General features: G+C 41.0%; 1 protein-coding gene and 1 long non-coding RNA gene across 7 annotated transcripts in view; one reads left to right on the plus strand and one right to left on the minus strand.

Moving 5' to 3' along the window:
• LOC117074144 overlaps positions 1-24,620 on the minus strand; it is a 1,124,950-nt gene that overhangs the window by 1,075,100 nt on the left and 25,230 nt on the right. For 5 of the 6 annotated variants that reach the window (XR_004433517.1, XR_004433518.1, XR_004433519.1 and 2 more), the window contains exon 1: positions 5,735-5,867. The exons of the other annotated variant lie outside the window; for it this stretch is intronic. This is a non-coding gene — a long non-coding RNA (uncharacterized LOC117074144). Of the gene's footprint in view, positions 1-5,734; positions 5,868-24,620 lie in introns of those variants that run through there. 6 annotated transcript variants of the gene reach the window in all.
• Positions 12,194-13,060, plus strand: LOC117074136 (40S ribosomal protein S3a-like). Its single transcript, XM_033195358.1, has one exon. It carries the CDS (start codon positions 12,204-12,206, stop codon positions 12,996-12,998), a length of 795 nt encoding a protein of 264 aa, XP_033051249.1. The 5' UTR covers positions 12,194-12,203; the 3' UTR covers positions 12,999-13,060.

A 24,620-nucleotide genomic window follows, 5' to 3' on the forward strand; every position in this document is an offset into this window, starting at 1 on the left:
TCTTACAGTAGAAATGAGAAGGAAATAAATATTTAGCTGTTTAAACCTAATGTTAACCAAACCATATTCTATCTATAACTAGATGCGGTAGGTTTTTCATTTATTCCCAACGTGTTTGATGAATGGTTCACACTGACAGGAGAAAACACTAAGTTCCTACTACAAAGGACAATGAAAGGCAAAGAAGGTAACATTGGGATTCCAGAAAGCCCTTTACTGCGAATAATTTACATTTTTAGACTACTGTTTGTTTTTCTCTTTTATAAAATTAAACATAATTATCTGTACTCCATACCTGTCCCATCGGGAGTTTGGAGGAATTAATGAGATGATGTTTGTGGAGTGCTCAGGGCCCCTGGAAACACTATTATTAGAACAGTTAAGTAAAATGTTGCTTATGGTAACCTATGGGGTGACTTCCAGACAAGCAAGGCTGACATCAGAATAAAAAACAGCAAAGTGAAACATGAAGGACAAAATTACTAACTGGTGATTTTACAGTAATGAAAATCATCCGCTTTCTGAATTTCTTTTTTTTTTTTTTTTGTTGAGACGGAGTCTTGCTCTGTCGCCCAGGCTGGAGTGCAGTGGCCGGATCTCAGCTCACTGCAAGCTCCGCCTCCCGGGTTTACGCCATTCTCCTGCCTCAGCCTCCCAAGTAGCTGGGACTACAGGCGCCAGCCACCTCGCCCAGCTAGCTTTTTGTATTTTTTAGTAGAGACGGGGTTTCACCGTGTTAGCCAGGATGGTCTCGAACTCCTGACCTCGTGATCCACCCGTCTCGGCCTCCCAAAGTGCTAGGATTACAGGCTTGAGCCACCGCGCCCGGCCTGCTTTCTGAATTTCTAACTGCACTCTCCAATCCAGTAGCCACTAGCCTCATATGGCTATTTAAGTTAAACTGATGAACTAAATTTTAAATAAATTAAATTTTTTTTTCCCCACAGTCTTTGCATTCTATTTTGTATTCTCTTGTACACAGTAAGGGAAAACCTTTCTTTTTTTTTTTTTTTTTTTTTTTTTTTTTTGAGACGGAGTCTCGCTCTGCCGCCCAGGCTGGAGTGCAGTGGCGGGTCTCAGCTCACTGCAAGCTCCGCCTCCTGGGTTTACGCCATTCTCCTGCTCAGCCTCCCAAGCAGCTGGGACTACAGGCGCCCGCCATGTCGCCCGGCTAGTTTTTTGTATTTTTTTAGTAGAGACGGGGTTTCACCATGTTAGCCAGGATGGTCTCGATCTCCTGACCTCGTGATCCGCCCGTCTCGGCCTCCCAAAGTGCTGGGATTACAGGCTTGAGCCACCGCGCCCGGCCGGGAAAACCTTTCCATATTGATTACAGTTTTCTCCAGTTTGAGCTCTCATGTGTACATCAAACATGAGTGCTTCCTGAATATTTTTCCAATATAATCATGACAGCCACAGGATTTTTCCCCAGTGTGAATTCTCATGAACACAATGGGAGTGGCACTTACACTGAAAACTTTTCTGTATCAATCACATTTATAGAGGTTCTCCTCAGTATTCTCTTCTCTTCTCTAAGGACAGATCTAATGCTAAAGACTTGAAAATGCTACTTACAATCATTGTGTTTTATTCTAATGTGAATTATATTATAATATGTATCCAAAGGGATGAGTGATAACTGAAGGCCTCCTGCAGTCCTTACGTTCATAAGGTTTCTCTCCGTTTTGTATTCACATGTACCTCAGAAATTAAGAGTTACTACTGAAACATTTTCCATATTAGTTATATGCAGAGCAGAAAATTCACCAGTTTGAATTTTCTTGTGTTGAATAAGGTCAGATCTTGCACTGATGATATTCATTGAGTGTTTCTCTAAGATGACTTATTTCCTTTTTTTTTTTATACTTTAAGTTCTAGGGTACATGTGCACAACGTGCCGGTTTGTTACATATGTATCCATGTGCCATGTTGGTGTGCTGCACCCATTAACTCATCATTTACATTAGGTATATCTCCTAATGCTATCCCTCCCCCCTCCCCCCACCCCACAACAGGCTCTGGTGTGTGATGTTTCCCTTCCCGTGTCCAAGTGATCTCATTGTTCAATTCCCACCTATGAGTGAGAACATGCAGTATTTGGTTTTCTGTTCTTGCAATAGTTTGCTAAGAATGATGGTTTCCAGCTGTATCCATGTCCCTACAAAGGACTCAAACTCATCCTTTTTTATGGTTGCATAGTATTCCATGGTGTATATGTGCCACATTTTCTTAATCCAGTCTGTCACTGATGGACATTTGGGTTGGTTCCAAGTCTTTGCTATTGTGAACAGTGCCGCAATAAACATATGTGTGCATGTGTCTTTATAGCAGCATGATTTATAATCCTTTGGGTATATATCCAGTAATGGGATGGCTGGGTCAAATGGTATTTCTACTTTTAGATCCTTGAGGAATTGCCACACTGTCTTCCACAATGGTTGAACTAGTTTACAGTCCCACCGACATTTAAAGTGTTCCTATTTCTCCACATCCTCTCCAGCACCTGTTGTTTCCTGACTTTTGAATGATCGCCATTCTAATTGGTGTGAGATGGTATCTCATTGTGGTTTTGATTTGCATTTCTCTGATGGCTAGTGATGATGAGCATTTTCTCATGTGTCTGTTGGCTGCATAAATGTCTTTTGAGAACTGTCTGTTCATATCCTTTGCACACTTTTTGATGGGATTGTTTGTTTTTTTCTTGTAAATTTGTTTGAGTTCTTTGTAGGTTCTGGATATTAGCCCTTTGTCAGATGAGTAGACTGCAAACATTTTCTCTCATTCTGTAGGTTGCCTGTTCACTCTGATGGTACTTTCTTTTGCTGTGCAGAAGCTCTTTAGTTTAATTAGATCCCATTTGTCAATTTTGGCTTTTGTTGCCATTGCTTTTTTTTGGTTCCATATGAATTTTAAAGTGGTTTTTTCCAATTCTGTGAAGAAAGTCATTGGTAACTTGATGGGGATGGCATTGAATCTATAAATTACCTTGGGCAGTATGGCCATTTTCATGATATTGATTCTTCCTATCCATGAGCATGGAGTTCTTCCATTTGTTTGTGTCATCTTTTGTTTCATTGAGCAGTGGTTTGTAGTTCTCCTTGAAGAGGTCCTTCACATCCCTTGTAAGTTGGATTCCTACGTATTTTATTCTCTTTGAAGCTATTGTGAATGGGAGTTCATTCATGATTTGGCTGTTTGTCTGTTACTGGTGTATAAGAATGCTTGTGATTTTTGCACATTGATTTTGCATCCTGAGACTTTGCTGAAGTTGCTTATCAGCTTAAGGAGATTTTGGGCTGAGATGATGGGGTTTTCTAAATATACAATCATGTCATCTGCAAACACGGACAATTTGACTTCTTCTTTTCCTAACTGAATACCCTTTATTTCTTTCTCCTGCCTGATTGCCCTGGCCAGAACTTCCAACACTATGTTGAATAGGAGTGGTGAGAGAGGGCATCCCTGTCTTGTGCCAGTTTTTAAGGGGAATGCTTCCAGTTTTTGCCCATTCAGTATGCTATTGGCTGTGGGTTTGTCATAAATAGTTCTTATTGTTTTGAGATACGTTCCATCAATACCGAATTTATTGAGAGTTTTTAGCATGAAGGGCTGTTAAATTTTGTCAAAGGCCTTTTCTGCATCTATTGAGATAATCATGTGGTTTTTGTCTGTGGTTCTGTTTATACAATGGATTATGTTTATTGATTTGTGTATGTTGAACCAGTCTTGCATTCCGGGGATGAAGCCCACTTGATCATGGTGGATAAGCTTTTTGATGTGCTGCTGGATTCGGTTTGCCAGTATTTTATTGAGGGCTTTTGCGTCGCTGTTCATCAGGGATATTGGTCTAAAATTCTCTTTTTTTTTTGTTGTATCTCTGCCCGGCTTTGGTATCAGGATGATGTTGGTCTCATAAAATGAGTTAGGGAGGATTCCCTCCTTTTCTATTGATTGGAATAGTTTCAGAAGGAATGGTACCAGCTCCTCCTTGTACCTCTGGTAGAATTCAGCTGTGAATCCGTCTGGTCCTGGACTTTTTTTGGTTGGTAGGCTATTAATTATTGCCTCAATTTCAGAGCCTGCTATTGGTCTATTCAGGGATTCAACTTCTTCCTGGTTTAGTCTTGGGAGGGTGTATGTGTCCAGGAATTTATCCTTTTCTTCTAGGTTTTCTAGTCTATTTACGTAGAGGTGTTTATAATATTCTCTGATGGTAGTTTGTATTTCTGTGGGGTCGGTGGTGATATCTCCTTTATCATTTTTTATTGTGTCTATTTGATTCTTCTCTCTTTTCTTTTTTATTAGTCTTGCTAAAGGTCTATCAATTTTGTTGATCTTTTCAAAAAATCAGCTCCTGGATTCATTGATTTTTTTGGAGGGTTTTTTGTGTCTCTATCTCCTTCAGTTCTGCTCTGATCTTAGTTATGTCTTGCCTTCTGCTAGCTTTTGAATGTGTTTGCTCTTGCTTCTCTAGTTCTTTTAATTGTGATGTTAGGGTGTCAATTTAGATCTTTCCTGCTTTCTCTTGTGGGCATTTAGTGCTATAAATTTCCCTCTACACACTGCTTGAAATGTGTCCCAGAGATTCTGGTATGTTGTATCTTTGTTCTCATTGGTTTCAAAGAACATCTTTATTTCTGCCTTCATTTTGTTATTTACCCAGTAGTCATTCAGGAGCAGGTTGTTCAGTTTCCATGTAGTTGAGCGGTTTTGATTGAGTTCTTAGTCTTGAGTTCTAGTTTGATTGCACTGTGGTCTGAGAGGCAGTTTGTTATAATTTCTGTTCTTTTGCATTTGCTGAGGAGTGCTTTACTTCCAACTATGTGAATTAAATTTCTTAAAATTAAAATGTAAATAGCCTCATGTGGCCAGTGGTTTCTACATTGGATAGTTCAGATATAGACTATTTCCATCATCACAGAAAATTCTACTGGACGGCACTATGAATCTGAGAGGGTCTTTTACTTTTGACTCTTTGTATGTGAATCCTGTTATTTGATACTTTCAAAGTCTCACCCAGAGTAGGGATTTGGAACTTTATCAGCTAGAAGAGCGATTACTCATCGAGCTGAAGAGAAATTATTCTTCAAAGACAAATGGTTTCCTTTCAAACTCATTTTGCCTTTTCTATGCTGCCTCCGCCTGGTTAGCACTAAGAATATGTGCAGTGTGGAATGGGTTAAATGTTTCTCTTTTTTCCCTATCTCATATTTCTCAGTGCCCCATCTATATATAAGTGCTGAAGTCTGGGCAGAGAGAGTAAACCATCTGAGTGACCATGAAAACAGATTCATAACTAAAAACCTGCTATATCTGGTTGTCCACAAAATAAGAGATGGGTCATTAATACATTCTCGTTGGGAACAAATCCCCTGTTGTATGAAGTGCTGCTGCATCTCATTTTTCTCTTTATACTATTTTAATCTTGTTGGATTAGGGGGTGGGGTGGGGAACAGAAATGAGCCCAGTGCATTCTAACTTTGTGTAGGTGTCTCCCTGGCTTGGTTACCAAAGAAACCATTATGTTCCATACTATTCAAATAATGGCTCTACTAGCGCTCTAAATACTTGCGTCTTTTCTAACCTGACTGTACTGCAGATTTACAGCCACCATCTGTTGGCCAGCAAAAGAGAAGGGTTTCTAGAAATGTCATGGCCCTTCCCACACTGTTTGAAGCCTCAGTCTCAAGACTCCAACTTAAGAAGTCCGCTTCTGAGACCAATGTTTCCTTACCAGGCCCAAGACACTGTCTCCATGCACCACTGCACTGTCAAACTGCATAAGTCAAAGGTATTTGCAGACATCCTGTGAGGCTGCCAAGCCTCCTGCCATCCATGCTGTGAGGCTCTTCTCCCACTGCAGTTGTGAGGGCCTTGCTGCTTCACCCCTGAAGCATGGTGGGGGATCTAACTGGGATGAGTGCTTGCCTGCCACCCTGGGCCTTGGAGGAGTCACATCACCATCCCATGGATGCCCATTGCTGATTTACAGAGCAACAAATCCAGCAGCTGGGACCACCTGTTTTCATGGCTGCCAGGATGGGTTGTGCCCTTCAGAGCCTCCCACTCCAAAGTAGAAGCCACCAGCCCAGGATGTTAATGCCCCAGGAGAGATGTGCTGGAAAAGGACCTGGTTTTCATGCTCCATTGACATTTGCTCTTCCCCACCCAGTCTTTAGCTATACAGAGGTACAATGTACTTGGCAAATTCCCTATGAATTCCAGGCAGCCAGAAACTAAGGAATGAGGTCTTCTTGTAAACCTCCAAGTCTCTGCCACAAAAGATTCTGAGCTACTCTCCCAAGCAGTGTGGTCACTCTTTCTGAGGTTTTACAAAGGAAGTTGAAGGGCTTCCAAATGTCTCTTGTCTGGGCATCTAAGTATAAATCTGGTGAAATTTTGCAGTCTGTTCAACCACAAGAGTGTTAGTGATTACAACTTAAGAACCACGGGCTGGGCGTGGTGGCTCACACCTGTAATCCCAGCACTTTGGGAGGCCAAGGCGGGTGGATCATTTGAGGTCAAGAGTTCGAGACCAGCCTGGCCAACATGGTGAAACCCCATCTCTACTGAAAATACAAAAAAATTAGCTGGGCGTGGTGGCACGTGCCTGTAATCCCAGTTACTCGGGAGGCTGAGGCAGGAGAATCACTTGAACCCTGGAGGCGGAGGTTGCAGTGAGCTGAGATTGTGCCACTGCATTTTAGCCTGGGCTACAAAGCAAAACTCTGTCTCAAAAGAAAAAAAAACACCGAGGAATTATTCTTAAGCTCAGTAGTTGCTTCCATTAAGACCAATATGCGGCCGGGCGCGGTGGCTCAAGCCTGTAATCCCAGCACTTTGGGAGGCCGAGACGGGTGGATCACGAGGTCAGGAGATCGAGACCATCCTGGCTAACACGGTGAAACCCCGTCTCTACTAAAAAATACAAAAAACTAGCCGGGCGTGGTAGCGGGCGCCTGTAGTCCCAGCTACTCGGGAGGCTGAGGCAGGAGAATGGCGTAAACCCAGGAGGCAGAGCTTGCAGTGAGCTGAGATCCGGCCACTGCACTCCAGCCTGGGTGACAGAGCGAGACTCCGTCTCAAAAAAAAAAAAAAAAAAAAAAAAGACCAATATGCATGCCATATCTTTTCTAACATAGTAGAAAAGCTAGGAGTCTCCAAACTTTTGGGGTCAAGCATCCTATTCACATATAACACCTTTGGACATCCCCAAATACACATATCTCTATTTACAGTGTGTGTGTGTGTGTGTGTGTGTGTGTGTATATATATTCTAATATACTACTATATTATCACATTACAAAACATGCTCCCCAAATTGAAATCTTAAATGCATTAAAATGAAAATGCAATATTTTAAAAATTAGGTTTAATTTTGTTTCATTTATTAAAGGTAAAAAAGTCACTTTTACTCTCACTGGAAAAAGATGACATTTTTAAGGAGAGAAATATTATCAAACTTGCTCTTTTATTTTTTAATTTAGTTTAATTTAAAGGTATTGTGCTAAATTCAGTTTATTTTGATACTTGGTTTTTAAAGCTGTGACAGCCCCCACAAAAAGAAAGAGAGAGAGCGAGAGAGATCACAAAGATGCAGAGATCCCAATGGAATAAGTGAGGTTATTTTACAACCTCATAATACCTGTCATAAAAAACTAATATCTGTATAAGTATCTGTGATAACATGTGTAAAAAACATATATCTGTATGCTATATGAGATACACATAAATATAAGACATATCTGTATCCACATATATATCTATGTTTCTATATAAGTGAATATGTCCCCATTGGGACATACACTAAAAAATTGTTTATGTAAAAATTCAAATTTAACTAGCTGTCCTATACTTATCTGGCAACCCTAAACTCATGAAGTTTATTTTTTTCTTATTTTTTAACCATAAGTAAATATAAATAGAAGTTCTAATATTTTCTTTCTGCATGCTTAGCAATGGAGATAATTTCTAAGAAGCTGCCACCAGAGTCCCTGGCCAAAGCAGTATCCTCCTCAAAGAGCTAATATAGCCAAATGCTAATAAGAAACCCCTCTTCACTTAAGTTCCTTAAACCGTCCCCTCCTCAAACCCTCATTACACTGTAGTAGCATCCTGCATCAATGCTATGACTGACTGATATAGAACCTTCTTCATTTTTCTGGCCAATACATTTATTCAAAGATAGGGAAAATTACAAGTAAAGCAGAAAGAGGCTTGAGCCACATGTGTAGGTACATGTGTCAACTTGTCCATCTAGATTGCACCTCTGGTTTACAGAGGTGGCAGCAGGAGTACTTTACCCTCTTCACCTCTACCACTGGCACCTAAGATCTGCTCAACATTGAAAGAGATCACATGCTAGGAATACAGTGATTATGGCCTAAAGAGTTCTAGAGATGACATGGTTGGAAAACGTGTCTTTGTGCATGTACACTATAAAATTCTGAATGGTAAATTTAACATGACCAGAAAAATGATTTATCACTCACATTTTCCTGCATACTCTGGATAAGACCGTCTAGCATCAACAAAACATGGTAAAAACAAAAAAACCAAAAAAACAAAAAAAACGATGTGAGAGTCATTGGAAGACAGTATTTGTGGCAGCACGATGGGTGACGCAGTATCATGAGTAATGAAGTAGCCAGCATTAAAGGGTTCTAGGAAACTGTAGGGCAAGAAGATCTGCGTGATTTCAATACAAACAATTCCAACAACCCATAGCATTGTGAGTACTGTAGCCTCTTGCTACCTCTTTCTCATGAAGGGTAGGGGGCAATGTTATATTATCCAGTGCATTTAACAGTAAAAACAAAACAAAACAAAACAAAACACTAATAGATGGTACCTAGACCTGAACAAGAAGACATTATGGCTGGACATGACAAAGAATTATCATGTGCATTGATGTGACAATAAACAAATATGTAAATACTGCATCTCTACCTATTATTCTAAATCTTCATCAATAAAATGTTATACCTCTCATTGGTCCATGAATTTTTGTGATACATTTTTAATTGAATTGCTTACATAAATAGAGGCCCCACGCCAAATATTTGGCAGGGGCCTTGCACACCATAGGGGCAACCCTAGTACTGAGCAGTGCAAAAGTTCTGTGCTGCTCCAATACGCAATTTCACAATGACACATGGTCTCAGGACATTCTCCTGGACAAGGTCATTTTCATGGTAAGGGCTAAGAATTATTGAGTGCCAGCTCTGTGTTTGGCACTGTACTCAGGGCTTTACATACATTATCTTGTTTTGTACTAGGATTAAACCATGAGAAATAATAAATTGCTTTATTTTAAGCCACTAAGTCTCAGAATAGTTTGTTAAGCAGCAATATATTATTGAAAAACAATCAGCTGAGATTTTTTTTTATTGTTTGATTCATTTCCTCTAAACTACTGTGGAGCAGGCAGATATCAGACTTTTCTATCTCCCTTTCACAACTGCAGAAATTGAGTAGCAGCAAGGAAGGGGAGGAAGATTGACAAGAGCAGGCCAATGGCTTTCCCCTGAGAAGGTGTGAAGGCTGCAGAACCACAATAAAAGGCCTGTCCTCCCAGATTAGATCCAGGGCCTGACCTCCCAAGCATTTTGCCTCACTAACAACTGGGGACATTTCTGAAGTTAACGGACAGTCCGGGGATGTGTGACCCTGAAAACACAACATGCCCAGACCAGGAAAAAAAAAATGCCTTCCTTTTCCTGGAAGTGGAGATATCACACCCTATCTGGGGTCATTTGCTCAAGATTCAGCATCGCTTGCTGCCAGCTCCCTTCAGATAGAGAAAGCCAGACGGAGCCTTTTCCCCTTCATCATTTGACCTCTACCAAGACAATTTAAGAAAGTCATGATTAGTGCCAGAAGCAGGAAAATGGGAGCCATCTCCTGACAAGTTCACATCAGACAAAATGTTCCAGCTTGAAAAGAGACAGGGGAGTATCAGGAAATTTGTCCTCTCTCCTCCTTGTTAATTAGTCCTTGCTTTTGAATTTCAGGGAGAGGTTCAAGAGACAGGTAAAAAAGAACATACATAAAGCATATGGTATGTTAGATCGTGATAAGGAACATGGGAAAATATGAAGCAGGAAGAGGGGAAAAGGAGCACACTTGGGTGGTGGTGGTAGCAGTGCGTGTTTAAATAAGGTGATCAAAGAAGGCCTAGCACACAGCATTTACCAAACTTCTCCAACCAAAGAAACTCACAGAGCATGTCACAGAAGTTAGGAAATGCTGTTTCAAAAGTAGTTTCAGCTAGGGAGGAGAGGCAGATAAATTAGCAATCGTATTAATGTTTGGCTACTAGTAAGAAAAATGTAAGTGGTTTACACAAGATAGAAGTTTCTTTTTCATTTGCATAAAAGAAGTGTGGATCAGGCAATCCAAGGATGCAGGACACCTCCATGTTGTCATCAGGGACCTGGGTTCCTTTTACCTTTCTGTCCACCCTGGTGAGTTCTTGGCTTCCATCCTCAAGCTTGCTGCATCCCAAGATTTATCTTTATCTCCAGCCATCACACGTATGTTCCAAGCAGAGCTCTCCCTCTTACAGAGTCCGCTCATAAGTCCCACCCAACATGTTTTGCCTACATCTCATTGGCCACTCTCCAGCTAGAAGGGAGGCTAGGAAGGCATTTTAGCCAGAATATGACCTCTCATAATAAGATTAAGTTAATTAGTCTTAGTCTTGCTAAGTAATTGCTAATGGCAATTAGCAATTTGCCTCAGGAAAGAAGGAGGGTGTGGTGGAAGGGACATCCCTGAGTACCAGAGTGCAGCTTTCTATTTTGACACAGCAGATAGTGCAGCTGCTCACACACCAGTCCTGCAGCTGCATTGTCCATGTTTCCTACGAGAGCCTGGGGTTAAAACTTTGTAGAACACAGCCCCCAGCAGCAAAATCACTATACTCCCATCTTCTGCAGCAATGTACCACCCAGCTCCTGTTTTGTCCATTCACCACACAGCAGCCAGAATGCCATTTTAAAAATGTACAGCCAGTCACGTCACTTTCCTACTTAAAACTCTCATCACACTTAGAATGAAATCCAAATACAGTGAGATGGACGAGATGGACGGAGTCCATCTTTGACTGCTTCTTCACCACTCCTCCCCTTTGCTCAGGACTCCAGCCACATGGGCCTTAAATGAACACAGCAAGGTCATTCCCACCTTAGAGCTTTTATCTGGAATGTTCTTTCCCACATGGCTGGATCGTTCTTATCATCCAGCTCTCCACTAAAATATCTCACTTCCTCAGCAAGACTTTCTTGACTTACTCCTGCTAATGAAGTCCCACCCCTACTAGATAGCCCCTAGCACCTCATTTTATTTTCTTCATGAATTTATAACAAGTTCAATTTAACATGCTCATACATTTTTTTCCTTGTTCATTATCACCATTATTAAGTTCCATGAAGGCAGAAACACTGCTGCTTTTGTTCTCCCCATACCTCCAGCCCACAGTGAATAAAATGCGGAAGACTTTCAATGCTGTGGAATGAATGATATGGTTTGAAGTGTCCCCATTCTCTTAGTCACTCCTCCCCAAACAGCCTTCAGCTTGGTAGACACCATCATAAACAGAGTCCAAGAAAGACTACCCAATTCCTAGAAGTGTATCATTAACAAAGAACGGTATTGTGTTCTCGGGCATTATGTAATGTCCCCTGTCCTGGCTCAGTGGCTAATTTATATGTGTTTTTGCATGTGGATTCATTGATCCATTTTGAGAATTTTCAGGAATGGGCGCCCTCAGGTCACAAATCACTGCCCCATAGAATTCCATGTGATAATGTAGGACCATGAATCAAGGCCCCTGCAGCTCACTAACCCTCAGTCTCCCCAAAACCAATTTGAAATGCCCAAGTATGTATTGGGGATACCTCAAAGCCAAAATGTTGACTACACAACCATTCTTCTAATTTTAATGGTGAGTTTCTGTTTTAAGAAACAATCTAGAAAATTTCAGACTTTTTATTACATATTATTCCAATTTAAGGGGGGTAATACAGACACTACTATGCATTCACAAAATACCATTTTTTTTCCTCCTGAGCATATAGCTGGATTACAGTTAGGGGTGATTATGTCATTGAGTCTGGCCAATGAAATCTGGGTGAAAGCGATCTATACCACATGATGGACAGGGACTGGATCCCTGAAGAACTGAGTGGACGATCAGCGCCATGGCGGTTGGCAAGAACAAGCGCCTTACGAAAGGCGGCAAAAAGGGAGCCAAGAAGAAAGTGGTTGATCCATTTTCTAAGAAAGATTGGTATGATGTGAAAGCACCTGCTATGTTCAATATAAGAAATATTGGAAAGACGCTCGTCACCAGGACCCAAGGAACCAAAATTGCATCTGATGGTCTCAAGGGTCGTGTGTTTGAAGTGAGTCTTGCTGATTTGCAGAATGATGAAGTTGCATTTAGAAAATTCAAGCTGATTACTGAAGATGTTCAGGGCAAAAACTGCCTGACTAACTTCCATGGCATGGATCTTACCCGTGACAAAATGTGTTCCATGGTCAAAAAGTGGCAGACAATAATTGAAGCTCATGTTGATGTCAAGACTACCGATGGTTACTTGCTTCGTCTGTTCTGTGTTGGTTTTACTAAGAAACGTAACAATCAGATACGGAAGACCTCTTATGCTCAGCACCAACAGGTCCACCAAATCCGGAAGAAGATGATGGAAATCATGACCCGAGAAGTGCAGACAAATGACTTCAAAGAAGTGGTCAATAAATTGATTCCAGACAGCATTGGAAAAGACATAGAAAAGGCTTGCCAATCTATTTATCCTCTCCATGATGTCTTCGTTAGAAAAGTAAAAATGCTGAAGAAGCCCAAGTTTGAATTGGGAAAGCTCATGGAGCTTCATGGTGAAGGCAGTAGTTCTGGAAAAGCCACTGGGGATGAGACAGGTGCTAAAGTTGAACGAGCTGATGGATATGAACCACCAGTCCAAGAATCTGTTTAAAGTTCAGACTTCAATTAGTGTCAAATAAAAAGTGCTATTTGTGAAAAAAAAAAAAAAAAAAAGAACTGAGTGGAGTAGAATCACCCACATTCCCTATCTGAGTTAGAATCTGACATGAACAATAAATAAACTCTCATTGTATTAAGTCACTGAGATTTTTGGAATTGTTTGTTATGACACTATCCTACCTCGACTCATACAGAGGAATAAAATAAAGACCCTGTCATAATAATAATGTTAAATTTTCAAAGAAAAGACAATTCAACTTCCTGCAATCTCAGCCATTTTGGGCTGTTACAAATTATGTAGTTTTAACATCAGTGGAAGACTAGCAAAAAGCTCGCGGCTTCTTAGATGACATAAACATACTGTATTTGCTTTTCAAGTGCTGGAAATGTTTCTAACTAAAACATGAAAGCAATATTTTAACAGGCTGACTTGGGGAAAATGCTCAACATGAAAAGACCAAAATGTTTTTCAAAAAGGGAAACAACTCAATATGCTCCCAAAACCCTGCCCAGGCTTTAATTAAGGGACATCCAAAGGGAAGCAAAATGGCTGGACTTAGTCTGAAAGTTATGAGAAATTTTCTGGTAAGGGTAGGATACTATTAGTTATCATTAATTTAATATTTACTTCTAAAGGTATTTTTTAAATTAAGGAAGCTATCCAAAATCTTTATCCTGAGAAGATCCTTTTATCCTTAAAAAAAAAAAAAAAAAAAAGCCTCATTGGGATTCATAGGATCAAATGCAATCACTCTTTAACATGGCCACACTTTACCTACTTCTTGCTAACACTGCATATTCAGCCCATTATATCTTCCTAAAGAATTGGAAGGCATTTCTGTAGAATTTCAGTTTTTCTTACGTTGACTTCATTTCCATATATTTAGTAATAATAATTAATAGTCATAATAGTATGAGTGCACATCAGAATTGACAAAAAAGCTTCCATAGCCATTATCAAGAGTTCTAGTGCTTGATAATACTGTAATCCATTTACTGCTGTATTCCATGTGTGACATTTGTACATTTCTAAGTTCTCAACTTCCTAATGTTTCCTGGACTACCACAGCCCTACACACTAATCATATACAGTAATTAGTATACATTAGAATGTATTTTATTCATAAAATATGGATTATTTTCCCAGAAGGACAAAAGTATTAATTATTGCTAACAAAAATTTAACTAGCAATATATATTAAGAATACATTCACCACATTTCTGCAGTTTCAAAAATCCTTTGCTGCACTTCTCACTTTTATTTTTTTCTCTTGTCCAGCAGTATCAAGTTTCCAGGTTTCAGGTCTCTAGTTTGAAATCCACAGCCTGCAAATGTTTTATTTTATTTTTTTTATTTTTATTTTTTTTGAGGCGGAGTCTCGCTCTGTCGCCCGGGCTGGAGTGCAGTGGCCGGATCTCAGCTCACTGCAAGCTCCGCCTCCCGGGTTCACGCCGTTCTCCTGCCTCAGCCTCCGAGTAGCTGGGACTACAGGCACCGCCACCTCGCCGGCTAGTTTTTGTATTTTTAGTAGAGACGGGGTTTCACCGTGTTAGCCAGGATGGTCTCGATCTCCTGACCTCGTGATCCGCCGTCTCGGCCTCCAAAGTGCTGGGATTACAGGCTTGAGCCACCGCGCCCGGCCGCAAATGTTTTAAATAAAGCAGAGCCATATAAAAAGATTAAATGGATACAGACAAGAAAGTTACCTTTGGGTGGTGTCATAGATTTCTGATTAGTGTTCATTTGGCTTTTCCAAATTTTTTGCATTGAGTTCATAATTTGTTTCATGAGTAACGTAAAAAAATAAATAATTAAACAGAAAGCACTTCTTTTAGTCACCTAGCTTTGGGTACACAGTTACATCTTAATTCATTTGGCTTCATTTGGTTTTAGTAATCCCTTATCCTCCACTCCTGCTGAAAACAAGTGATACAGTAAACTGCCCTGTGTCAAGCAGAATTCTTCTTCCTCTTTCAAAGAAGACTGTGTAGAAATGAACATTTTTTTCGAAGCACCTGTTTCCTTTCAATGGGAATGACAGATAAAGTTTGATTGAGAGAAATGCCAATCATGTCATGAGGCAGATGGATTAACTTTCTAATGTTTCTTTCCTGACAGTAAATCTCAAGTTTTACTCCTATGCTTAGCAAAATATTTTTAGAAATATCGTTTGTTCAATAGAGATGATGCATTTTACTACTTCTTAGAGCAAACCATTGATCCCTATCACCATGGCATTAGGTAGGCCTCACAAATCATCAGGCATCTGCCCTCAGTCTCGAATAAATCACTGACAAAGCAGTAAAGAAAAGGGAAATGCCAATCGGAACTAGGCAGTCAATAGGACAAGATTTTTCAGTGTCTCTATTTATGACATTTCCTTTCACTTAAAGACATTGGTTATTCTAATTTTTTTTTTTTTTTTCAATTTCCTCTTGAGAACTTCTCCCATAAACTATATTTTAGCACACTACGAATTTTCCCAGCTGGCATTTTTGAGTTCTTAAAAAATCCTATAGAGATTCATACTAAATATCATCTAGAGTAAATTTTAAAATAATAGGTTATGGGTCAGGCACGGTGGCTCACACCTGTAATCCAGCACTTTGGGAGGCTAAAGTGGGTGGATCACAAGGTCAGGAGTTCGAGGCCAGCCTGGCCAACATGGTGAAACCCTATCTCTACTAAAAATACAAAAAATTAGCCGGGCGTGGTGGCGGGTGCCTGTAATCCCAGCTACTCAGGAGGCTGAGGCAGGAGAATTTCTTGAATCTGGGAGGTAGAGGTTGCAGTGAGCCGAGATCACGCCATTACACTCTAGCCTGGGTGCACAGCAGGACACCGTCTCAAAAGAATAATAATAAAATGATAGGTTAAGCAACTATAAAATGTATAAACTTTACATAAATGTGCAGACACACATATTGGTATTTATTGATTTAATTTTGAAGTTCCTATCTTTAAAAAGTATCATTTCTCCAACTTAAAAATTCTCTACTTTGTTTACATTCATTTTACTATCAGGGAGGCCTGGATGAAATTCTTTCTGGGATATTTCATTATCTTGTTTATATTTTATGTTTATGTATTATGTTATATTACTATATAATTTTATATATTTAACTTAATATTTAATTAGTATTAATTTAATGGTAAGATAGTATTTCCTATTTAAAAATTCCAATCTCATATTTGATTCAAAGTCTTCATCCAAGCCAGGCTTATTAGTGGCACCAGAGGCCTGGAGCAGAGGTGAGACCAAAGTGAGGGGACCTTCTGTCTTATACACCATCTTCTTTTCTTCTGAGCCTCCTCTGAATTGAAGGTGGTGGAGAGGGATAAGAGAAAGAATTTTTTTTCATGTCTTCCCTCCGCTTTATTGGTTATAATGGCAATTATCTTAACAGTAGTGGCAATGGTGGTAAGGTCACCATCCCTTTTCTATTGGCGTCACTGTTGTCCTGTCTAACTCTGACTGCCCTGGGTTCCCTCTGTGAGGCAAGAATTAAAATGCTGGCTCTCTGAGGGGGAAAGAGCATATTCATTCTTCAGAGGACGCATGGGAGGCCTCCCCTGAATAGCACCCTAGAATGGAAGATCCAGCTGAAGTTGGCCTCGTTCTTGCCCCTCGTCAGCACCCTCCCCATGGTGACTTGCTGATGGAACTCCCTCGCCAAGCTAGCAGCCCTCTTAGGGATATAATCAACAGAAATTCATCTCTAGCCACCTTCTGTAGTAACCACTTAGGCACAGGAGACTCCTACACTCTGGCCATGCCAAAGAGTGGGAATGCTCACACATCTAGCACTCTGCCTCTCAGTTCTTAACACCTCACCCTAGATTGTCAGACAGGAGATAACCTTACTCCTGATTTAGGGCAGAGGGGTTGCGACACTTCTCCAGCCTCAATCTTGTACAAAGGAGATAGATGAGTTCTCTTTGTCAACCGAAACTCTGACATCTTGAAACACTGAACTTGATTTCTGGCTGCCTAATCTGTGGGGTATCTCTAAGGGAATGAGAGCAATCCCTTATTAAAAACAACAACAACAACATAACTACTGTATTCTTTTTTTTTTTTTTTTTTTTGAGACGGAGTCTCACTCTGTCGCCCAGGCTGGAGTGCAGTGGCCGGATCTCAGCTCACTGCAAGCTCCGCCTCCCGGGTTCACGCCATTCTCCTGTCTCAGCCTCCCGAGTAGCTGGGACTACAGGCGCCTGCCTCGTCGCCCGGCTAGTTTTTTGTATTTTTTTAGTAGAGACGGGGTTTCACCGTATTAGCCAGGATGGTCTCGATCTCCTGACCTCGTGATCCGCCCGTCTCGGCCTCCCAAAGTGCTGGGATTACAGGCTTGAGCCACCGCGCCCGGCCAACTACTGTATTCTGTACAGATAATTCCTACCATCCCATCCAGAAAAATACTGCTGACCTTTTGGACATCAGCCCTGCAAAAAGCAGAACCCAGAGCATTTTCTGCTCACAACTTTTTATCTAAGATAAACACAGAAGCAGCTATGTGTAATTCATGTAGCACATGCTTAGAAAAATCATCAAATTGAGCCAAATTATCTGCGAAATAAGAAGCTTTTAATTATTCTATATAACTTGATTATGAACCCCACTCCATAGCCCCTTGGGAAGAAACTTGCTAAAATATGTGTTAATACTTTGCTCCAGAAGTAGGTCTGGGAAACCCCAAAAGTGGTCCAAAATTTGAGATTCTAATCACAAATGCTGTGGAAAATACCCATTTTGAAGGGTAACTTGAAGTGGGCTAGGCAAACACGCCCTCTGCAACACACACATATTATCTATAGATATAGATATATACACTCTGTATATGTAAATATATATATTGACAACACACACACTATATATAGTGTGTGTGTGTATGTGGTATGTTTATTTACAACAGTTAATAATTTTCTGTTTATTAACAACAATTCTCTAATGGGATTCTGTGTTTTTAAATCTTTTTTTACACCATTGTATATTTTTCAAATTTCTACAATGAATATACTGATAATAAGATGAATGATGGCATTGATTAAATTATTACATCTGCCAAGCACAATGATAAACTTTTATACACATAGGTAGTTTAAACCTCAAAACAGGACAATGAGATGGAAACTATGACTAACCTCATTTTGTAGATGGAAAAACTACTACTTAGAGGTTCTTCATTGCACAGCGAGGAAGACAGAACAATTAACAGGTGGCAAAGCCACCGTGTAAGTTCATGTCAATCTGACTCAACATTTGTGTTCTTTCCACTATACCATGTGACATAACTGAAGTGAAAGATCCTTAGTGCGGCCACAGATCAGAAGTGGCTCAGTCATAATCAGCACACCCAGGAGGTTTCTTCTCATGACATGGGATGTAAAATAGCGCTCTCCACTAGAAGTCAGAACAGGAAATAAGCAGAGGACACGAAGATTAAGTGTCTGAAAAGTCAGCTTTGTGTCTCCTACAAAGCACATAAAGCAATGTGCAGTGAAGGGAGGGGAGCAATTTGGGTATAGACTTGAGACTATACTAAAGCATGGCTGTGGAGAAAAGGTCAATTCAGGAAAGCCTCACCAATCAGAGGTCCAATTTGCAGCTGTCTCAGTCAGCTGTAACCCAGGGAACCCCAAAATTTGTTTAAAGGACTTTCAGCAGCACATATGCCCCAAAAAGCTAGGAACTTAATCATATGAGAAATATGTAGTGACACCACTGGCCTCCTCCAAATGACTATGTTTGCAGAGAACAGCAGTAGATTAGAAATAGCGGCCGGGCGCGGTGGCTCAAGCCTGTAATCCCAGCACTTTGGGAGGCCGAGACGGGCGGATCACGAGGTCAGGAGATCGAGACCATCCTGGCTAACACGGTGAAACCCCGTCTCTACTATAAAAAATACAAAAAACTAGCCGGGCGAGGTGGCGGGCGCCTGTAGTCCCAGCTACTTGGGAGGCTGAGGCAGGAGAATGGCGTGAACCCCGGAGGCGGAGCTTGCAGTGAGCTGAGATCCGGCCACTGCACTCCAGCCTGGGCGACAGAGCGAGACTCCGTCTCAAAAAAAAAAAAAAAAAAAAAAAGAAATAGCAACACACTGACAACCAACGAAAGTCCACCGGGGCAAAGGAACATGAGATCAACAGAACAGGTGGAAGAATTGTTCAAGCAGAGCAGTTGGGCTGGGGGTAGACATTCAGTGAAAGGACCACCTGAGTTCTCCATATTTTGGCAGCCCCCGGAGACATCACTGCAAGGCAGCACAATAGAGAAACAACATTAGAACAAGAGAGAATAGAAGTCACTGGAGGTATCCTAGATCCCACCTTGTTTTACAGCTAAATTGATGAAAGGAAAAAACTCTTGCCACTCATAATTACAACCCTGAGTCATTAAGAAGCAGTGATTTTGTCAAAATATTATGTTTAAAATGGTTACCAAAAAAGTAAAAATAAGCCTAATGGCATTTACACATACCAACTTCTACTTTGTGAAAAAACATTACTTTGTAAAATATCTTGTGCTCTGATGAGGTCAGACATATGAGTCTTTACGGTGAAATCTGGTAATGATATTAGTAGAGGACACTTAACTTTTTCAAAGAAAATCTCTTTTCATCGTCACACTTTTCTTTTTTTTTTTTTTTTTTTTTTTTTTTTTTTTTTGAGACGGAGTCTCGCTCTGTCTCCCAGGCTGGAGTGCAGTGGCCGGATCTCAGCTCACTGCAAGCTCCACCTCCGGGTTTACGCCATTCTCTCGCCTCAGCCTCCCGAGTAGCTGGGACTACAGGCGCCCGCCACCTCGCCCGGCTAGTTTTTTGTATTTTTTAGTAGAGACGGGGTTTCACGTGTTAGCCAGGATGGTCTCGATCTCCTGACCTCGTGATCCGCCCGTCTCGGCCTCCCAAAGTGCTGGGATTACAGGCTTGAGCCACCGCGCCCGGCCATCGTCACACTTTTCATATGAGATTGCCAGGGCACGGATTTGATATAATTATCTTCACTTTATAGATTTGTCTCAGTGAAGCCACTTAAGATTGGTAGAGCCACTGTTAAAACCCGGGTCTCCTAATGCACAACTCTGGGCATTTTCTTCTGCGTTTCACTGCCCAGTAACTTCTCTGAGTGGGTACAGGGGAATGCTAGGAAATTAAATGCGTATCTAAGGACAGCCAGATATGCAATACTATGTATGCATTCATTCATTCAACAAGTATTCATTAAGCATCTAAATCAGTTAGCTATTGCCACAAAAATACCACTCCGCCAAAAAAACACCCCCAAACTACGTAGCTTTAAACAAGTCATTATACTCTCACAGATTTGAGTGTTTGATGAGAGTTAACTAATTTAGGATGGACTCAGCTGAGTAACTCTGCTGATCTCAGCTGGGAGTGAGCTGATCTGGCCTGGCTTGGCTGTGGTGGTTAAGCTCTGTTCCACATGTATCTCATTCTCCTCCTGGGACTACAAGGTGAGCCCAGTCCTGCACCTCTCATGGCAACAGCAGAGGCACAAGAAGAAAAGCATCATTTTCAGGTGCTTTCTAAACTTTTGTTCTGCCTTGTAAGCCTCTGGCCTGCTCACATTCCATTGGCCAAAGCGAGTCACATAGCCAAAGTCAAAACCAAGAGGCAAGAACACAGCATCTGTCTCTTTAATGGGACAAACTGCAGAGTCAGATAACATAGGATGTGGATAGGCGGGAGTGAAGAATTGGGACCATTAATGCTGCCAACATCTACCATAGTCCAGGCACTGTGCAAAGCCCTGAGGAAGCCCCAACCATAACAGAAGCTGGCCTCCTGACGCTTACAGTCAAAAACAATGATTAAACATCCATGCATATGAATTCCACTGCAGCCTGCTACAACTGTAACAACATTTAATAATGAAAGTAAATCTGCTACCCCCGTTATATTTTGCATTTCTGGAAGGAATATGTGCTTTGAGGGGTTATCCATTATTTTGAACTCTCTTCACATTGCTTCCCTTCTATTGCCATACATTATCAAGATGATCTCATATGACGTATTTGTTCAAGTGAATAATGGCATTTATTTAGAGAACCAATGAAATAGCACTTCTCCGCTGTTTCGGCTACATGTTAGTGTGAGATTCAGCAGGTAGGATGGAAAAATTCTCACCTTAAGAAGCTAAAGATCCACATTCCAGGGCTCCACCCCATATAAGCATCCTGACAATAATCTTGTTTGCATCACAGGAGTTGTTACTTAACTCAAAAACATTTACTGAGAGCCATCTAGGTACCAGGCTCAGTGATTAGGGTTTTTCCGTCTAATGACTCATCTAATACTCGGGATAACCTGTGAGTAAAACTAGTACAAAATTTATCCATATTCAACAAATGGTTATTAAAGCACAATTATAGGCCAGCCACTGGGTCTGCCAGATGAGAAATACATATTTCTGGCCCTCCAGAAGTACACATCCTATTAAAAGACAGACCTGTAAACAATACAATTAAAATATAATGAGGTAAGTGCCTTTATAGGAGATAAGGTACTTTAAAACATTATGTAAATATAAGGTATTATAATTAAGCATAGCTGTAGGTCTCAAAGACCTCATCCTGTTTTCAGAAGTGCGTCATTTATCTACAAGGAAGTCTGTGGTACTGAGACAACTTGAAGTGGATGGAGGAATACCCTGATTCCAAAACCATATGCCATCACCGTTTCCACTTTCTGAGAAAACACGATTAAAAGGAAAAATAAAAGCATGATGCTTGCCAGCCAAGCAGATAAATGACAACCTTGAGGATTCAAGTGGAGACTCAAGAAACGTATGTGCCCAGGACAGGGAATGAGAAAAGAGCAGTGAAAATTTCAAAAAGCTCAGAGATTGAGAGAACCCAGGTCATAAACCTAAAAAAAAAAGAAAGTGGAACATGGGGTGACCTTTTCTGGGCATCGGTTCTAACTTCCTTGATAGGAAATCAATGTCCATTCCAGACACAAATAAGAGTTTATCACCTCCAGCACTGTACAAATAATTGTTTAAACAACCAACCAACCTATATATTTATCCCCCCTACAAATTGTTCCCTCCTCTACTTCTTTCCTTCCTTCCCCAAATACTTCCTAAAGGAAGCATGCTAATTGCTGGAAGGTACATGATAACATCAGCCACTGAATCAGCTTATCTTCTCAAAAACTTTCACTGACAAATATGAAATGTTTTTAATAAAACACACATCCTCGGACATAAAAGGAATTATTTATCATAAACTTAAAACCCCTATAAAGCCCAATCACTGGTGATTAGAAATGTTACTTAGTATATCAGTGCCACAATCTCAGTACTGCTTTCATTAAATGACTTTGCCAAAGTTATGAAACCTTCATAATTCCATGAAAAATGGGTGTTTCTAACAATACCATGTATAATTAAGCATACATTGTTGCGCAGTTGGAATATTCCATTGTCACCTGCATCAGCCTCAAAGATCAATTTGCATGCATGGATCAAAGAGAATCTTACAGCTTGCTGGTTCATTTAAAAGTGAACCGGGAGGATTTTAAGACCTTATTACATCCTCAAATTAATAAAATAAGAATGTTTTTACTTGTAAACAGCCAAGTATTTCATAAGGGATTATATGGGAACTGCATTTATCTATTGCTTGAGTTTAACTTTTCTGATAAGCATACTTTCATTACTTATCTCTCTCAAGCCTCAATAGTCTTAAATCTTCTTCAAATTAACGACATATTTTAAAGTCAAATCAAAATTACATCATTCCAGCCGGGCGCGGTGGCTCATGCCTGTAATCCCAGCACTTTGGGAGGCCGAGGCAGATGGATCACCTGAGGTCAGGAGTTCGAGACCAGCCTGGCCAACAGGATGAAACCCCCTCTCTAGTAAAAATACAAAAATTAGCCGGATGTCATGGCAGGCACCTGTAATCCCAGCTACTTGGGAGGCTGAGGCAGGAGAATCGCTTGAACCCAGAAGGCAGAAGTTGCAGTGAACCAAGATCATGCCACTGCACTCCAGCCTGGGCAACAGAGAGAGACTCTATCTCAAAACAAAAACAAATTATATTTTTCCATTCCATTTAACATGCAAGGTTTCAGTGGGTCCTCCAGAAGTGCAAGACTGGAGAAAATACTGCTGACATGAAGTAGCAACTAAAGTCCTCTCATCTGCATTTTGTGCAACATCTTTCCCCTAATGGAAGCCGAGGCTTCCAGTAGGCCAGACTGAATAGAACAGGCTGAATAGGCCAGGCAGAATAGGCCAGGCTGAATAGGAATGGAAAGTAGAAACTAAGGCAAAGGATAAAAAAAGACCCACTCCCATTGGTGACCAGGCATCACTGTGATGTTCCATTACCTATTGTCTCTCAGCTCCAAGCCCACCATCCTGTACTCTCCCCTGTGATCCTAGGGCTGGGACTCTGCAAGCCATGTTTCTCTGAGTCCCTTGCTTGCTGGCTTCCTGTCCAGTTCCACCATCAGGAGATTGAATGCATGTGGAGGATCTCCCAGAGGAGTGTGGCTGGATGGGGAAAGGGATGTCCTACTTCTTTCCCAGGTTCTGTCAGCATCTCTCTAATAGCAGCCTCACTTTACACCCTCAGAGGTGCCAGCAGCAGCTGGAGGACCAGCCATCTGTGCTCCCTAACTCACTGGGCCATGCCATCTGGGCTATTGGAGCACCCACTAGATCACCCACTCGTTGGCCCACGTACCAGAGGCAGGGCACCTACTCCACAAAGGTGCAGTCACCAGCCCCAGAAGGGCCCTTCCCCAAGCTCCTGGATTCTAAAACAGCACATCTTCCCTCTTGTTCCCCCAGCCCAGGGGCATTGCTTCCTGCAATTATTATCTCTGGTTCCCTCAGCTTCCCCTTTTGCTCTTTAGCCTTCCAGTGCTGGTGTAGCCAATTCCTGTGTTAAATCCCTTCTGTTTGAATTCCCAGTGTACCTTTTTTTTTTTTTTTTCCCTTAACTAGATCCTGACTGGTATATTCATCCAGGCAGTGATGTTCAATGAAGAAAAAGTGGATTTTTCCATTGCTGGTGAGAGATTGGGGAAAGGATCAATATGCTATTTTTAGAAGCCGTAGAGGTGATTCTGATAATACTTCAGTTCCCTGCCATTGTTCTTTCTTATCCTTCAACTGTAACATGGTTTTCCAGCCATCTTACAAGGTCATACTGGGTACATCTAAAGGTGGCACCAGTGGAAGAAATACAGACAGTTTGACTTATGATGGTTCAACTTACGATTTTTCAACTCTATAATGGTGTGAAGGTGATAGAATTCACTAGAATCCATAATTTGAGCACCCGTATGACCATTCTGCTTTTCACTTTCAGTACAAGTATTCAATAAACTACATGAAATATCAATACTTTATTATAAAAGAGGCTTTGTGTTAGACGATTTTGCCCAGCTATAGGCTAATGGAAGTGCTCTGAGGACATTTAAGGTAGGCTAGGCTAAGCTATGATGTTTGGTAGGTTAGGCAAATTAAATGCATTTTCCCCTAAATGATATTTTCCACTTAGGATGGGTTTATCAGGATGTAACTTCATTGTAAGTTGAGGAGCACCTGGATATGAGAGTCTACAAGGAGTCC

Source organism: Trachypithecus francoisi, unplaced genomic scaffold (assembly GCF_009764315.1).
Source record: "Trachypithecus francoisi isolate TF-2019V2 unplaced genomic scaffold, Tfra_2.0 Contig01603, whole genome shotgun sequence".
NCBI classification, from domain to species: Eukaryota; Metazoa; Chordata; class Mammalia; order Primates; family Cercopithecidae; genus Trachypithecus; species Trachypithecus francoisi.